This window comes from Oncorhynchus clarkii, chromosome 12 (assembly GCF_045791955.1).
Source record: "Oncorhynchus clarkii lewisi isolate Uvic-CL-2024 chromosome 12, UVic_Ocla_1.0, whole genome shotgun sequence".
NCBI classification, from domain to species: domain Eukaryota; kingdom Metazoa; phylum Chordata; class Actinopteri; order Salmoniformes; family Salmonidae; genus Oncorhynchus; species Oncorhynchus clarkii.
The window spans coordinates 10,518,371-10,533,426 of NC_092158.1; the positions used below are offsets into that span (position 1 = coordinate 10,518,371).

General features: G+C 43.5%; 1 protein-coding gene across 2 annotated transcripts in view; it reads left to right on the forward strand.

Moving 5' to 3' along the window:
• Nucleotides 1-2,702: 2,702 nt before the first annotated feature.
• LOC139421853 (collagen and calcium binding EGF domains 1) overlaps nucleotides 2,703-15,056 on the forward strand; it is a 105,645-nt gene continuing 93,291 nt past the window's right edge. The window contains exons 1-2 of one of the 2 annotated variants that reach the window (XM_071172980.1): nucleotides 2,703-2,916; nucleotides 3,100-3,180. In XM_071172980.1, coding sequence (XP_071029081.1) covers nucleotides 2,810-2,916; nucleotides 3,100-3,180 — 188 coding nt within the window. In that variant the 5' untranslated portion in view covers nucleotides 2,703-2,809. The remainder of the gene's footprint in view (nucleotides 2,917-3,099; nucleotides 3,181-15,056) is intronic. The other variant, XM_071172981.1, reaches the window with a different exon arrangement.

The following is a 15,056-nucleotide window of genomic DNA, read 5'->3' on the forward strand; positions in this document are numbered from 1 at the left end:
TGGTGGGGCAAACTCCTACAGTTTGTTTTAAAGATGCATGCCAGCAATGCCACTACACAACACAAGACAACACAACACAACAGAACAGAACACTAAACAATACAAGCCACTAAACAACACAATACTAAACAATTACAAGCCACAACACAACACAACATATTAATTGGATTATATGGGTGACAAACGGTGCCCACAAACTGTTAGGGCCTACAGTACATAAAGCTGTTCCAACAGCAGAGTCCCAACAGCAGTACCAACAGTAGAGTCCCAACAGTAGAGCCCCAACAGTAGAGTCCCAACAGCAGAGTCCCAACAGTAGAGTCCCAACAGCAGAGTCCCAACAGTAGAGTCCCAACAGTAGAGTCCCAACAGCAGAGTCCCAACAGTAGTGTCCCAACAGTAGAGTCCCAACAGTAGAGTCCCAACAGCAGAGTCCCAACAGTAGAGTCCCAACAGTAGAGTCCCAACAGCAGAGTCCCAACAGAAGAGTCCCAACAGTAGAGTCCCAACAGCAGAGTCCCAACAGCAGAGTCCCAACAGTAGAGTCCCAACAGTAGAGTCCCAACAGTAGAGTCCCAACAGTAGAGTCCCAACAGCAGAGTCCCAACAGTAGAGTCCCAACAGTAGAGTCCCAACAGTAGAGTCCCAACAGCAGAGTCCCAACACCATACCACTGCTCTGCCCCACCTTCCCTGAATGACGGGTCGGCACTGTTTTCAATGTAATTTGTCAATGTATTTTAATCTAACCTATGTGGAAAATACATTGGATTTAAAAAAAAAGTCATCAACATAATAAACTGTTCTTTTGAGGATGACATTCCTATCACAGGATTTTTGTCATTATTGTCACCCATTTTCAACATAGACAAACCTTGTATAAAATGTTGAATTTGTACCTTTGAAACAACGGCAGATCTTCAACGCAATATTCACTATAGAGAAAAAAAAATAAAAAATATGGGCTGGGCAACACATCCTAGTGTAGCGTTGATCTAGCTACAGCTATTCATTTGGTCTATCATACGGGGTTTTAAGCAAGCCTTGCTTAGCTATGATATTTGTCGCTGTAAAGGGCTTGACATTGGCAAGTCCTTCTCCTGGTAAAGTTGTCAATTGGACTACTGTCATCAACACTATAGATGGCAAGCAAATCAAACAATACTTGGATATATAGCCATCTAGTTTATCTCCTGAAAGTTAGCTTGTTAACTAGCCTTATTGATGTGATCTGTTATTATCTAACTAGCCAATTTGATATGGTCCATCAATCAATGTAGCCTATCATGCCTGTCAGCAATGACCATACATCGTGACCATACACTAAAAACAATGTTGAAAACGGGCTATAATGTTAGCTAACTTCACTAGGTTGGTTGGAGAAAAAGTCCATTGGTTCTACTTTCTGTACCACTATGTTCAGCCAACTGTACAACATTTCTACCGTTAGCTTGTAAAGTAAACACCATCAGCTAACAGTACATTGGCAAATGAGCCCCTTTTGCTGCTTGACAGGCAGAGCCCACAACGGATGGGAAATGAACCCAAACTACTCACACTTGTCAGATGTAGTTTTTAATTCAAATTTTATATCACTAAAATATCTAATAAATGGTGGGCAGTTTTGAAATTACAGGATCAGTTTATGTTTGCTGATCATATAAATCATGCAGTTACTTGCTGAATAACTGATGATGGAGCTACATGTGTGCATGTGTTTTGTTTTGCATGGAATAATTGGAAATGTGTAGTCCTGGCTATGCTCTTCAAGAGATGACGACGATATTACAACCAAATAGTTAACATTTACCTAACAATCCCCTGTAAACAGCATGGTTTTAGCATAGCTGGGTTCTCCTTGCCCCGCGAGCAGGCTCTGCAATGTGGTCTCAGAACATTTTGTATTATTCTGTAGGCAAATTTGAGACACTAATTATAATTTGTATGATATGTTACTAGCTAAAAAAGTAGTAGCTAAATAGACTTGCTAAGATTGGAACCAGCAACCTTTGGGTTCCTAGACATTCACGTTATTTTCCCACTCATCTACCCCGACCAACTACCCACCCTTCTTTTGCTTTTGCCTTAAGTGACCTTATTTCTTATGTAACCATACCAAACATAACATATCATACTGAGTGTCCTGAATTTACATTTACTATGTTATGTCTGGTCTATGAGACCAGGCTGGGCAAATCGAACACTCTGCATCTTATTGTTACATTTTAATGGTAATGACCTATAGATTCCAAAGGGTATGTTCAAGAGAGCAAATTAAATGTAACCATACTTTAGCAATTATATTTCATCAATGATCATATCATATATAGCATTTGGGATGTCAGCAACAGCTATTGTTTAATTTCAGCCCAGGATTCAACGAAAATTGTGACAATACGCAAAATGCTATCCTCTGAGACCGTTATTAATAATTTCAGTTATTTTAACTGGTTTCTTGGAAGAAAATAAACATGACAAAAGTTTGACTAGCAAACACTACACTTCCTCGGTCTATCAAGCGTTCGTCGTGTGTCAAATAAACAGCAGAGAAGTTTAGTGTTCATTGATGCGCAGTTCATATGAAAGTGAGCGCCTGGCGAATTCATAGACTTACTCTAAAAGTCAGCGGTGGGAGGGACAGAGGAAATAGTCATCAGTTTGGGATAGCCTATTAACTTGAAGCGAGAGCAGCTGGAAATATCCAATCACTTCAAGTTTCCATTCACTCTTCAACTCTACAATAATTGCTTCGGTTACAGGAATGATACAGGTGTTTGGGACTGAATGCGACTCAGACTTGACCAGGGGAAATGAATGTAAAAGGCAGCGGGACTCTTCTGATGATTCTTCTGATGTTTCTCTTCTTCTCACGAAGTTTGCAGTGGACTTACAGGGAGCAACAGGATGATGCGAACAGGTAGGCTATACCACGCGTCGCGCGCCCTGGGTATTTTTTTGACGGGTTTGGATTTGACATTACGCACGGTGCTGTAGATACAAAGAGAAACATTGTACGGGATACTTGGGTTATATTGTGGTAGGTTGTATATTATTTATCCTGAAGGACGTGCATTAATAGCCTAATGTTATTATTTTACAGTGAAGTCTGTTCTGAGAATAAGATTGCCACAACCAAATATCCTTGCTTGAAACCAACTGGAGAGGTGACAACTTGTTACAGGTAGGCTCATTTAAGTTTCTAATATTCCATTGCAATGTAGAATATGATTCTCTCTTGTGAGCTGAGATTACGGTACTAAATTATAATTGCCTTTTTGTGTGTGTGTGGAGGGGGTAAATCAAATAATATAATATATAGGCTAGTTGTTTTGCTGCTGTGATGCTGCATATCACAAACATTCAGTGACCAGACTTTTGACGTGTTAATTGATAATGACCCATAGATTCACTGTTGCTATGGAAGTCATTCCAAAGGATACAGTAGTTTCAAGAGAGCAAATGAAATTGGAACCATAATTTAGCAATCATATGTCATCAATGATCCTAGCCTATATAGCATTTGGGAACAAACCTTCAGTGACCAGAGTTGTAAACGGCTTCATGGGATAGCCGATGCTTTTATGAATTGATTAACCATATTGGCTAAAATATTGAATCATACAGCATGTAAGATAGACGTCATTTACCATAAACAGATAAATACACCAAAAGATGACTAGATATTTTTTGTAGTTTTTCGTATAGCAGAAGTGTAGGTGGTTGAAATAAACCTATAATTTGTCTAATTGCTTTCATGTAATGGTATTGGGCAATGTGTCAATAATGATTGGAAAGTCATTGATGTAATTACATTGTAATAGGTCAACACACGGATTAGATAGATTTACCTTCTAACAAAACACAGTGCATCCATCTAAAACTGAACCCCTCTGCAACGGGTGTCTGTCCATAACGTGAGAGACTCATTACTCTGCTGCATTTCCTGTCTGGCACTGGCGGGGAATGACACACACGTAACTTCATCATGTTATTTCAGCCCCCTGTTTGTGATGTGGTCTTTAAATGATTACTGTGGTGGATGGTTATTGCTTAGACTCACCGTTGTCTTCATACGTTGTTTATTTAACTAACGAGAGAAAGGCTGGAGGAAAGAAATGTGCCTATGTATCTGAGGCAGCTGGGTGCATTTCAGTCCACCTGCATTGTAACAAGTTACCACATGATAGGCTGCCTATCAGCTCTCTCACTGTGTTGAAATGTGTGTAGGATGTCTCTCCATCGTCATGCCAGGCATTGCTCAAGAGTTTATCGCCAATTTTAGTTGGTATTTCTTCCCTTTCATAAGAATCTGTATTTTACATCTTAAGTCATGGTTGTGGGCTCTACTAATACGGACCATGGGCTAACTTGGCCCTGTCTCTCTATCTGGCATAGGAATGACTGAGGCATGTTTAAACGGAACAAGGGTAGGCACATTTTGCCTGTTTTTTGTGTGTGTAACAGTTGGACTCTTACAGTGATGGTATTTGGATTGAGTGTCTGTTGGAGAAAAAATAAACATTCATTAGGTGCTGCTATGTTTTATTGGCAAATACATCTACCAATAAATGTTATTCTGTAAAATGGAGGGTAACGACAGATCTGAAACAGTGTCTGACAACTATAACAGATAGGTGAGACTACTAGGAAGAGCTTGTTTGGACCCTCCACTTTATATCTGTGCTACTTAGTGTATTTAAATAGACTTTTGTTTATGACTTTCCTAAATAGATTTGAGAATACAGGAGGTATAGATTTGAGAATACACAAGGTAAAGATTACATTAACTTGATTTATTGCATACACTGTCTAGCCTACAGCTAGCCGTCTTCCGCGGGAGAGCTCTGTCTAGCCTACAGCTAGCCGTCTTCCGCGGGAGAGCTCTGCCTAGCCTACAGCTAGCTGCTAGCCGTCTTCCGCGGGAGAGCTCTGTCTAGCCTACAGCTAGCTTCTAGTCGTCTTCCGCGGGGGAGCGCTGTCTAGCCTACAGCTAGTTGCTAGCTGTCTTCCGCGGGAGAGCTCCGTCTAGCCTACAGCTAGCTGCTAGCCGTCTTCCACGGGAGAGCTCTGTCTAGCCTACAGCTAGCTGCTAGCTGTCTTCCGCAGGAGAGCTCTGTCTAGCCTACAGCTAGCTTCTAGCCGTCTTCCGCGGGGGAGCGCTGTCTAGCCTACAGCTAGTTGCTAGCTGTCTTCCGCGGGAGAGCTCCGTCTAGCCTACAGCTATCTGCTAGCCGTCTTCCACGGGAGAGCTCTGTCTAGCCTACAGCTAGCTTCTAGCCGTCTTCCGCGGGAGAGCTCTGTCTAGCCTACAGCTAGCTGCTAGCTGTCTTCCGCGGGAGAGCTCTGTCTAGCCTACAGCTAGCTGCTAGCTGTCTTCAGCGGGAGAGCTCTGTCTAGCCTACAGCTAGCTGCTAGCCGTCTTCCGCGGGTGAGCTATGTCTAGCCTACAGCTAGCTTCTAGCCGTCTTCTGCGGGTGAGCTCTGTCTAGCCTACAGCTAGCTTCTAGCCGTCTTCCACGGGTGAGCTCTGTCTAGCCTACAGCTAGCTGCTAGCCGTCTTCCGTGGGTGAGCTCTGTCTAGCCTACAGCTAGCTGCTAGCTGTCTTCCGCGGGTGAGCTCTGTCTAGCCTACAGCTAGCTTCTAGCCATCTTCTGCGGGTGAGCTCCGTCTAGCCTACAGCTAGCTTCTAGCCGTCTTCTGCTTGAGAGCTGTGTCTAGCCTACAGCTAGCTTCTAGCCATCTTCCGCGGGAGAGCTCTGTCTGCATACAGCTAGGCCCGAGAGAGGAGAAACAGAGTGCTTCCAGCCCTGCCACGGTCACACTTAATTTATATGTGGCGTGTGTAATTGTTGATTTGTTGTTCTTCCAAATATTGATGGTGGTCTCAAGCAGTTTGTTGTCCTGCTCGTATCCTCCCTTCTCCTCTTTCTCCTCTCCTAACCTCTCCTATCCTCCCCTCTCCTCTCTTCTCCTCTCCTAACCTCACCTCTCCTCCCCTCCTAAGCCGAGGCATTCCTGGGTAAATCCGTTAGTTTACTCTAAACGGACTTAAGGCCATAGAATCAGTAACATGCATAAGGATATCTTCCCCGACATTCTTCTCCTGTCCTTGTCCTCGTTATCTACCCCCTTGCAAGTCTGTGGTTATTTTCAACGAGTTTCTCCCCTCCTTCTCTCCACTCATTTTCCTCCCCCTCGTCCTCTCCTCCTGCAACTCTGTGGATAGCTTCAACATGTTTTTCCTCATCCTCTCCCCCTGCAACTTTGCTATCTTTCCCAACATTTTTCTCCTCTCCTCGTCTTCTACCCCCCCCCCCCCTGAAACCCTGTGTGTGGATTCTATAATTTCCCCCCAAAATGAATCCTATCCTCCACTGCCTGTCCTCTTGTCTTCTCCAAAATGTTTCTCCTCTTCTCTACTCGCAAGACAGCGATGACCCCTAGAGGCATACGCACTTCATCTGACCTGAACACTAAATCATCTCCACAAAACTATTTTAATGATCTCTTTATAATAAAATGTTGCGTTTACAGAAAATGGAGACAAGTGTTTTTATCTGGCTGCTTTTCAAATCAAATCAAATGTGCAAAATACACCTTACAGTGAAATGTTTACTTACTAGCCCCTAACAAACAATGCAGTTGAATAAAAAATAAGAATAATAAATAAAAGTAACAAGTAATTAAAGAGCAACAGTAAAGTAACAATAGCGAGACTATATACAGGGAGGTACCGGTACAGAGTCAGAATGTGCGGGGGCACATAACCTTAGTCGAGGTACTATGTACATGTACAGTCGTGGCTAAAAGTTTTGAAAATGACACAAATATTAATTTTCACAAAGTCTGGCAATTTGCATATACTCCAGAATGTTATGAAGAGTGATCAGATGAATTGCAATGAATTGCAAAGTCCCTCTTTGCCATGCAAATGAACTGAATCCCCTCAAAAAACATTTCCACTGCATTTCAGCCCTGCCACAAAAGGACCAGCTGACATCATGTCAGTGATTCTCTCGTTAACACAGGTGTGAGTGTTGACGAGGACAAGGCTGGAGATCACTCTGTCATGCTGATTGAGTTTGAAAAACAGGCTGGAATCTTCAAAAGGAGGATTGTGCTTGGAATCATTGTTATTCCTCTGTCAACCATTCCTCTGTCAAACACTACAAATATTGACTCTTTGCATCAACTTCATGTAATTGACAATAAAAGCCTTTGACACTTATGAAATGCTTGTAATTACTCTTCAGTATTCCATAGTAACATCTGACAAAAATATCTAAAGACACTGAAGCAGCAAACTTTGAAAATTAATATTTGTGTCATTCTCAAAACTTTTGGGCAAGACTGTACAGTTGAAGTTGGAAGTTTACATACACCTTAGCCAAATACATTTAAACTCAGTTTTTCACCATTTCTGACATTTAATCCTTGTAAAAATTCCCTTTCTTTGGTCAGTTAGGATCACCACTTTATTGTAAGAATGTGAAATGTCAGAATAATAGTAGAGAGAATTATTTATTTCAGCTTTTATTTACTTCATCACATTCCCAGTGGGTCAGAAGTTTACATATACTAATTTAGTCAATTAGCCTATCAGAGGCTTCTAAAGCCATGACATTATTTTCTGAAATGTTCCAAGCTGTTTAAAGGCACAGTCAACTTAGTGTACGTAACCTTCTGACCCACTGGAATTGTGATACAGTGAAGTAATCTGTCGGTAAACAATTGTTGGAAAAATTACTTGTGTCGTGCACAAAGTAGATGTCCTAACTGACTTGCCAAGACTATAGTTTGTTAATAAGAAATTTGTGTAGTGGTTGAAAAAGGAGACTCCAACCTAAGTGTATGTAAACTTCCGACTTCAACTGTAGGTAGAGTTATTAAAGTGACTATGCATAGATGATAACAACAGAGAGTAGCAGCGGAGTATAAGAGGGGGGATGTAAATAGTCTGGGTAGCCATTGGATTAGGCGTTCAGGAGTCTTATGGCTTGGGGGTAGAAGCTGTTTAGAAGCCTTTTGCACCTAGACTTGGCGCTCCTGTACTGCTTGCCGTGCTGTAGCAGAGAGAACAGTGTATGACTAGGGTGGCTGGAGGCTTTGACAATTCTTAGGGCCTTCCTCTGACACCACCTGGTATAGAGGTCCTGGATGGTAGAAAGCTGTGCCCCAGTGATGTACTGGGCCGTACGCCCTAACCTCTGTAGTGCCTTGAGGTCGAGCAGTTGCCATACCAGGCAGTGATGCAACCAGATGGTGCAGCTGTAGAACCCTTTGAGGGTCTGCGGACCCATGCCAGATCTTTTCAGTCTCCTGAAGGGGAATAGGTTTTGTCGTGCCCTCTTCATGACTGCCTTGGTGTCCTTGGACCATGTTAGTTTGTTGGTGATGTGGACACCAAGGAACTTGAAGCTCTCAACCTGCTCCACTACAGCCCCATCGATGAGAATGGGGGCGTGCTCGGTCCTCTTTTTCCTGTCGTCCACAATCATCTCCTTTGTCTTGACCACGTTGAGGGAGAGGTTGTTGTCCTGGCACCACACAGCCAGGTCTCTGACCTCCTCCCTAAAGGCTGTCTCGTCGTTGTCGGTGATCAGGCCTACCACTGTTGTGTCATCTGCAAACTTAATGATGGTGTTGGAGTCGTGCCTGGCCATGCAGTCATTGGTGAACGGAGTACAGGAGGGGACTGAGCATGTGTGTTGAGGATCAGAGTAGCGGATGTGTTGTTACCTACCCTTACCACCTGGGGGCGCCTGTCAGGAAGTCCAGGATCCAGTTGCAGAGGGAGGTGTTTAATCCCAGGGTCCTTATCTTATTGATGAGCTTTGAGGGCACTATGGTGTTGAATTCTGAGCTGTAGTCAATGAATAGCATTCTCGCATAGGTGTTCCTTTTGTCCATGTGGGAAAGGGCAGTGTGGAGTGCAATAGAGATTGCATCATCTGTGGATCTGTTGGGGTGGTACGCAAATTGGAGTGGGTCTAGGGTTTCTGGGATAATGGTGTTTGGATGTGAGCCATGACCAGCCTTTCAAAGCACTTCATGGCTACAGACGTGAGTGCTACGGGTCGGTAGTAATTTTGACAGGTTACCTTAGTGTTCTTGCGCACAGGGACTATAGTGGTCTGCTTAAAACATGTTGGCATTACAGACTCGGACAGGGAGGGGTAAAAAATGTCAGTGAAGATACTTGCTAGTTGGTCAGCGCATGCTCACAGTAATCCGTTTGGCCCTGCAGCCTTGTGAACATTGACCTTTTTAAAGGTGTTACTCACATTGGCTGCGGAGAGCGTGATCACACAGTCTTCTGGAACAGCTGGTGCTATCATGCATGTTTCAGTGTTATTTGACTCGAAGCGAGCATATAAGTAGTTTAGCTCGTCTAGTAGGCTTGTGTCACTGGGCAGCTCTTGGCTGTGCTTCCATGACTTCTGGTTGGTGTATGTACGTACGGTCACTGTGGGGACGACATCATCGATGCACTTATTGATGAAGCCAATGACTGATGTGGTGTACTTCTCAATGCCATCGGAGGAGTCCCGGAACATATTCCAGTCTGTGCTAGAAAAACAGTCCTGTAGCTTAGCATCCGGCGCCATCTTGATGGAGACAAGTGTTTTTCTCTGGAATTCTGTTGTAACACATTGCTGCAGCACCAATGCTAACTTGATGAGGTGTTTTACCCCATGGGCTGTCCTTGACTGACATATTGTTATCCGCAGGAGTCGTGACTGTCTATCTCCGCCAATGGATTTACAATTGCTTTAGTTTTTAAAGCCTGGTAATGTTCAAACACTTAGCTTACTGCTGAATGTCTGTGAAATGTATCACTTATAATAAGTCTCTGTCAAACAACATGATCTCTTTCACCTTGCCAATAGTTATACATTCATTGACAGAATTTATTACTTTAGTACTCCCAGTCTCTCTCTCTCTGCCTCTCTCTCTCTCTCTCTCTCTCTCTCTCTCTCCCAGTCTCTCCCTGCCTCTCTGCCTCTCTCTCTCTCTCTCTCTCTCTCTCTCTCTGCCTCTCTCTCTCTCTCTCTCTCAAGTCTGTCTGAGTCTGCTGGACCTCTCCTCTTGTCTTACATAACACTCATGCGTGCTTTTGCATTTTTGAATCGCAATTATATGTGTTAAGTGCCATAAAATAATCCTACTCCCTCTATCAAACACACACTCACTCCAAACATCTGTCAACAAGACAAAGCCCTGAGATTGCTGTTGTCAACTGGCCCATATTGTCATCCCACCCATTACAGCGTTGCAATGAAGGATCTAGCCAGGGAAGGGGACAGAGGATAGAGCAGGAAAGGTCTTGGTTTCTCTTTGCATTTCCTTCGACCATATGTATTGTCTGTTCTCTTGGCTATGACTGAAAGAATATTTGAGTCTCGGTTTTACAGTTAAATATTCTGAAATGACACAAGATGTTCAGAAATGTAAAGTCGGAATTAAGGATTGGAATCTGCAGTAGGGAGAAACAGCGCCAGCGCCACTGTTGTTATTGTTGTGGTTGCTGAGCTGAGGAGCGTCGTGCAGCATGGTGAAAACAAGGCAGTACATATTAAGCGCTTCTGTCGTGCGTGCAATGATGTCGTGCGTGCGTTCGTTATTTGCAGTAACTTCTTTGTCATTGTAATATCATAAACAGACGTGGCAATATTACAATTAATGCATTCAATAAAGTGAAATGGCTTCGTCGAAACCTTGTTTCTACACTATTGGTTCTTTACAATATGTCCTTGTAAGGAGTCTTCATTGTAAATCAGGCGTGCATGTTAAAATGCCATCGAGCTGAGTGTTGTTGATTTCTTCCTAAAACAGCCTTGGAAACCTCTGCGTGTGTGTATTGTAACTATGAGTTAGACAGAAATATTGGCCGATTTACCAGTGATTAATATCCGTCACAGACATCCAGACCAGATGTTTTTTTATTAGTGGAAACCTTGATGTATGTTACTGCTGTCATCCTATTTGGACCGACCAGTCAGTTGAATTCTCTAGAATTAGTCTACCATTCATGGCAGTCAGTCATGGCGAACTACGGTAAAAGTATGCAGCTCAAAATGTAGCGATTGGGAAACAGGAAGTGTGTGCGCATGTGTTTAATTGTTACCCCATGAGACCCTAAGGCGAAGCAGTGATGAATTTGCTGTATATTTTATTCTATTCTAAACACCATTCTCAAGATGAATGTCTCACAAGAGAGTCTTTCTGATTCTAAACTCACACAAGAGTCTAGAAGCGTCTGTAGAGTCTGAAAATGTGAATGGAGGCATGTTTTCATGTATTAATCTCGAACTGTGTGTTGAATTGATAAATTGATAAAGACTGATAAATCATTTCAAGTTTAGTTTTTTTTCTTTCTAATCTGGGGACGGAGCTTCGGTGGAATAAAACTGTATCTAATGAATAACTAAATAGTTGCTTTTACAAGCCAGGGACTAAGCTTAGGAGTATGGAACAAACTCAAAACACTCTTTCCCAAAAGCTCTTAACTTGGAGAGAAACAGGATTTACTAAAATTAGCTACAAGCAGCAGATGGTTCCTGATGAAAATTGTTACAATCAATTCAAGTTCAAAATGATAAATACCTTATTCTAGCCCTTTATACAGTCAATGTTCAGTCCAATATCTTAACATGATGGTTGACGGTTTCCATTCTCACAACGGCTAATACTGATGTTTATTTTGTTAGCACGTGTTTTAGCACTAGTTTTATGTTTCATTCGTCGTACGTATGGGATACGCGTTGTACACATCGTCCAACAAAATGCTTTACTTACAGGTTTCTTCTGGAAAATGCAACAAAAATAAACGATACAATATAAGAATACGAACATAAAGTAAATGGCTCAATAGAATAGACATTTAAGCATCAGTGTAATGCAGCAACGCATAATTTGTAGTCCAATATTTACACATGTATTGGGGAAGAGTGGAATGGGGTCCGTGTATAAATTGAGCCGTATAATAAGTCTGGTAGCAGCAGTTGTGATGTGTGTGTAGCATGACTGTATATTGCACAGTGGCCGTGAAAAGTATTGGCCCCCTTTTCCAATGTTCTACATTTTATGCCACCTATTAGGTGTGTCACGACTCCGACCGAAGGTGGCTCCCCTTCCCGTTCGGGTGGCGCTCGGCGGTCGTCGTCGCCGGCCTACTAGCTGCCACTGATTCTTTCCTCCCCCTCCTTATGTGTTTATTGGTTACACCTGTTTTGAGTTGGTTGTAATTATTTTAGGCTTTATTAGTCAGCCGGCCCGCCCGTTTCTTTGTGCGGGATTAATTATTGTAACCTTTGTGTTTGGTGTAGACAAACGTGTTGGTTTATGTTAGTGGAGTTTGCTGGACAGTTTTCGTCCCCGTGTCTCGGGCATTTGTGGGGGGGGGGGCGTTGTTCACCGTGTGTGCATTAAAAGAGCACTATATTGAACTCTCTGTTTCTCTGCGCCTGACTTCCCACTCACGACACCCAGAGCGTTACAAGCTGCAACAACTCCAACCAAACAGTTCCTGTAGTTGTTGATCTCACGTCGCTGTGGAGGAATTTTGGCCCTCTCTTCCATGCAGAACTGCTGTAACTCTGTAAACCCACAAAATACAGTTTGCCCGGCGTTAAGGAGGTGAACAGCTCATGGCTAGGGTGTGGGGTCCTTGATTATGCTGCATACCTTTCTCAGGCACCGTTTTCAGTAGATGTCCTTGATGGGTGTGAGCAAGATCCCAGTGATGTACTGGGCCGTTTTCACCACCCGCTGGAGGACCTTGCGGTCGTGGATGGAGCAATTCCTGTACCAGGCCATAATGCCGGGGCGGCATGCCAAGTTTCTTCATCCGCGTTGGGAAGTAGAGACGCTGTTGGACCCTCTTGACAAGAGTGGTGGTGTTGTTGGTCCATGTCAAGTCCTCAGTGATGTGGACGCGTAGGAACTAAAAACTTGTGACTCTCTCTACTGCAGTCTTGTTGATGTGGATCGGGTCATATTCCCTCCTCTCTCTACTGCAGTCTCGTTGATGTGGATCGGGTCATATTCCCTCCTCTCTCTACTGCAGTCTTACTCCTCTGCTTCCTGAAGTCAACAATCAACTCCTTTTGTTTTGTTGATGTTGAGAGGTTATTGGCATGACACCACAATGCCAGTTCACTTACCTCCTCCCTATAGACTTGAACATCATCTATGAACATTTGAACATTTTGGCCATGTTCTGTTATAATCTCCACCCGGCACCCCTCATAGCCTGGTTCCTCTCTAGGTTTCTTTCTAGGTTCTGGCCTTTCTAGGGAGTTTTTCCTATCCACCGTGCTTCTACACCTGCATTGCTTGCTGTTTGGGGTTTTAGGCTGGGTTTCTGTACAGCACTTTGTGACATCAGCTGATGTAGGGCTTTATAAATAAATTTGATTGACTTGTTGTTTCAGGCCTACAATCGTGGTGTCGTCTGCAAATTTGATGGGTGAACAGAGAATACAGCAGATGACTGAGGACGAACCCATGGGGCGCCCCAGTGTGGAGGTGGTGTTGTTGCCAATCCTCACAGCATGTGGTCTGCCTGTCAGGAAGTCCAGGATCCAGTTGCATAGGGTGGTGTCCAGTCCCAGGGCTCTGAGCTTGGTGATGACCTTGGAGGGAACAATAGTGTTGAATGCTGAACTGTAGTCAATGAACAGCATTCTCACATAGGTGTTCCTCTTGTCCAGATGTGTTACGGCCGTGTGAAAAGCGATGGAAATGGCATCTTCTGTGTTTCTGTAGGAGCGGTAGGGGAATTGGAATGGGTCCAGTATGCTGGCATGTTGGCCTTAATGTGGGCCATGACCAGCCTCTCAAAGCGCTTTATGATGACCGAGGTGAGGGCGACGGGGCGATAATAATTTGGGCATGTCACTTTGTTTGTTTTGGGCACTGGGATGATGGTGGTCTCCTTTAAAGCAGGTGGGAACTGCAGCCTGGGACAGGGACACAATCTTAGAAAAAAGGGTTCTGCGGCTCTCCCTAAAGGAGAACCCTTTGAAGTACCCTTTTTGGATCCAGGTAGAACCCTATTGGGTTCCATGTAAAACAAAATAGTTCTACCTGGAACCAAAAAGGGTTCTCCTATGGGGACAGCCGAATAACCTTTTTTTTTCTAAGAGTGCAGGTTGAAGATTTCAGAGAAGATGACCACCAACTAACTGGTCAGCACACACTCTGAGGATGCGGCCGGGGATGCCATCTCGGATGGCGGCTTTGTGAGTATTCACTCTTTTGAGATTTTTCCCCACATCAGCCTTGAAGAGCGAAAGCACCTGGTCGGCTGGAGCAGCGAGAGTCTTCCTGGATGGCTCGGGAATTGTCTGCCTCAAACCATGCGTGGAATGTGTTGAGCTCATCTGGGAGGAAGGCGTTGGTGGGCACCACACGGCTGGATTTGCTTTTGTCGTCCGTGATAGTCTGTAGTCCTGGCCACATGCGTCGCCCGTCTGAGTTGTCGAACATCAAGTTGGAGTCTGTATTGTCTTTTTGCGTCCCTAATGGATTTACGGAGCTCGTGCCTGCTTGTCTTGTACATGCCGCACTTCACCCAGTCATCAGAGTTCGTTCTGCTGACATTGAATGCTGCAGTACGGGTTCTCAGCATGGTATGAATATCTCTGTTCATCCAGGGTTTTTGGTTGGGAAATGAGTCAACACATTTCATCAACACACTTCCTAATGAAGCTGTCAATGTATATACAGTTGAAGTCGGAAGTTTACATACACTTAGGTTGGAGTGACTAAAACTCGTTTTTCAACAACTCCACAAATTTCTTGTTAACAAACTATAGTTTTGGCAAGTTGTTTAGGACATTTACTTTGTTCATGACACAAATAATTTGTACAACAATTGTTTACAGACAGATTATTTCACTTATAATAAGTAAGTATCATATGTATCAATATTTCACTTATAATTCACTACAATTCCAGTGGGTCAGAAGTTTACAAACACTATGTTGACTGTGCCTCTAAACAGCTTGAAAAATTCCAGAAAATGATGTCATGGCTTTAGAAGCTTCTGA